Source organism: Suncus etruscus, chromosome 7 (genome assembly GCF_024139225.1).
Source record: "Suncus etruscus isolate mSunEtr1 chromosome 7, mSunEtr1.pri.cur, whole genome shotgun sequence".
Classification (NCBI taxonomy): Eukaryota; Metazoa; Chordata; class Mammalia; order Eulipotyphla; family Soricidae; genus Suncus; species Suncus etruscus.
The window spans coordinates 124453447-124456572 of record NC_064854.1 but is presented as its reverse complement, the minus strand read 5'-3'; the positions used below and the strand labels follow the sequence as shown (position 1 = coordinate 124456572).

Here is a 3126-nt window from a genome sequence, read left to right as displayed (position 1 = left end):
GACATTCTTTGGGTCATCAGAGCTGCCATCTTCATTCTCTATGCATGGTGTTGGCCTATATTGTTTCCCCATTGTCACGCTGGTATTCTGGTGTTTTCTACTTGTTGTACTGGGGTTCTGCCCTTCGTGGGCAGAGACAACATACCTCTGCTGACCTGCCCTCAGGAGATGTTCTCTGCTGTCATGCCCTATGGAGCTGTTCTGGATGGGGTGGTTCACGGTGGCTTCACAGAGTAGAGCAGAGGAAAAGGTCACAATGTCTCCCATGTGCCAAAATGCGTGGCAAGAATCCAGGGGTAAATCCTGAGTGCAGGGCCAGGAGTCACCCCTGAGTATTTTTGTTTTGGGCCCCCCAAACAAAAACAGTGTCTTCAAGTGTGGAGGACTGGAATGAAAGGAGAGCCCAGTAAACATGTTGGCGGAGCCTAATAATGGAGGGAGGGTGGCTAACAGTTGAGGGTGGGGCTAAGGTAAAAACCAGGGTGGCCTAGCTGATAGACCAGTGGACTCTAAAGACCAGTGCTATGGACACAGAAAATGTGATTGAGGTCCACACAGGAGAGACCTGCCTAGCAAATGATGAGCAGTGCCTAAAGGTGTGTTGTGGGAAGGATGGGCCCAGATGGTGGAAATCAGACGGGACAGTTTTGGGAATGAAACAGCAGGACAACCTGGGTCAGGCTCCCTCTTCTCACAGCATCAGAAGTGGTGCCAGGGATGGGAGGAGGAGCCCAACTAGCTTCTGCATGTTCTTCCTTCCAATCAGTTAGAGAAGGCAGCCATAAAGATTCAGTCATGGTGGAGAGGAAACATGGTACGCCAGACATTACTGCATGATGCACTCAGGGCTTGGGTCATCCAGATGTGGTGGAGGTCAGTACAGGCCAAGATGCTGGAGCAGCGACGGCGCCTGGCCCTGAGACTTTACACCTGCCAGGAGTGGGCAGTGGTGAAGATGCAGGCCCAGGTTCGAATGTGGCAGGCCCGCAGAAGGTTTCTTCAAACGCGCCAAGCAGCGTGTGTCATCCAGACTCACTGGCGCTGGCGTGCCAGCCAGACCCGGGGCCTCATCCGGGGCCGCTATGAGGTAAAAGCCAGTCGGCTACAGCTTGACATCGAAATTCTTATGACCTACGGTGCTGGCAGAGCCAAGGACACTGGATGTCTCTCCCAATAAAGATGCTTTTGAACGTGACTTGCCCTTTGGAAATCAGCCCCACAGCAGGACCTTCTGTCCCTCTCCTTTCTGCATTCCACCAGGAATGAAACCAGGAAATGATTTCTGAATTGATGAGAGCAGTTTCTCATCATTCTTCCAACCTTGGTTTCTTCCTGTGCTCTACTGTCTTACCATTTGGACCCTTAGTGTTGTGGTATGGTCCCTATAGTGTTAAATAATTAAGGATGGGGCTGGATGGCGATGGATGGAGGTGGATTTCTCTGTCTGCCATCCCAGGCCACGTGGCTCAGCAACCCCCATGCACCCGGCGGGTTCCAGGCCCAGGTAATCCGCGTAATCAAGACTCACTCACAGGCAGGCATTAGGAACCATCAGCTTTATTCATGCCCTAGCCACCACGTGTGTGTGGCCTATCTTATAACCTTTTAAGCATTCAGCCATTCCAGGCTACCCTGCGTCTAAACTCTTTCAGCCACCTTCCTCAGAGCGCCCAGCAGCGCCAAAAGGCAAAGACCCCTAATTCCCTGGCTTCCGGGTTTATCTACCTATTCCAAGACCCCTCCCAGGAATGGGCCGGGTCTTGCAGGTAAAGTCACACCTATTATCCGGTTCCCAAGACCCCTCCCAGAAATGGGTGGGTCTCAGATACGTACCCTACAGTCCCTATTTATGCAGTTTTCAACTGTTGCCTCCTTTAGAATAATATTGTAGGTGAACCCTTTCCCCAACTTCCCTTTTCCGTAACCTCTTCCTTTGAGATGTAAAAACCCACTGGATAGCTTTTTTTTTTTTTAAGGTTCAGTAGCAAGTGTATTTTTGAAAATCATTGAATCACCAATTAACTCATTAAAGGCCTCACAGAAGGTTCAATAAGTTTTTCTTCTTCTTTTTTTTTTTTTAAGGATAAGAGTTAAATAAGTGGGGCTGGAAAGATAGCATAGAGGTAGGGCGTTTGCCTTTCATGCAGAAGGTCATCGGTCCGGTGTCCCATATGGTCCAGCCCCCCCCCCCCCCCCGTGCCTGCCAGGAGCAATTTCTGAGCATGGAGCCAGGAGTAACCCCTGAGCACTGCCGGGTGTGACCCAAAAAACAAAAAAGAAAAAGAAAAGAGTTAAATAAGTACAGTAAAAACAGTGTTAGAGTGGCAATTGTTGTTTGCATAGGCACAGCAAAATATGGGGGACATGGGGGAAAAAAAAACCTTGGCCTAAATACAAGGAGACCTTATCCCTGAAGTTTTCTGGCATAAGACCATTTCTAGGCTCCAGGCATACTAGGTTGTCCAACCCAAGTCATTGTCTGTAGTGCCATTACCACCCTCCCCCCCCACTCCCCCCCCCCCCCCCCCCCCGCAAGTCGCTGTTGTGGAATCTGCATATCCTACATTGAAGTCAGGATGATGTGGAGCATCCTCTAGTTTCACCTCACAGTTAGAGGGCAATGCGGATAGCCCTGCCCTGAAAGCAGGTAGTGGTGGTTGTTATATCTTCTCGGTGTTAAGGGACCTCTCTTTGGAGTAGGTCGATGCCAAGGCAGCGGTAGGGTCTTCCCTAGTAGAGGATTGCTTCCAGGTGATGTTATAGACAACCGCGAGGATAGCTTTTTTTTTTTTTTTTTTTTTTAATCTGCCATGTGCTCTCACTTCCCTGTACTGCCTATGTCATGTGCTTTCTCTCTTCTATCAGCTCATTCTCTCTTTTCTTTATTCAAACCAACCCCCAATCCCAGGTGGGGGAAGGTCAATTCAAATACAAAAGCAGCTATTCAGTGGATTTTTTACATCTCAAAGGAAGAGGGTGGAGGGGAAGGAAGTTGGGGAAGGGTTTACTTACATTATTCAGTGGTTTTTTTTTTAATAAATATAATTTTATTTTAATCATAGTGGCTTACATATCATTGACAATAATATTTTAGGTACATATTAACATAAAATCAGGGGAATTCAC

At 48.4% G+C, this 3126-nt stretch overlaps 1 protein-coding gene across 1 annotated transcript; it reads left to right on the top strand.

The window, feature by feature from the left end:
* The first annotated feature begins 524 nt into the window (after positions 1–524).
* IQCF6 (IQ motif containing F6) lies at positions 525–1177 on the top strand. The gene is made up of 2 exons (XM_049777705.1): positions 525–539; positions 767–1177. The coding sequence occupies exons 1-2, from the start codon at positions 525–527 to the stop codon at positions 1175–1177; spliced, it is 426 nt and encodes a 141-aa protein (XP_049633662.1).
* Positions 1178–3126: the final 1949 nt, after the last annotated feature.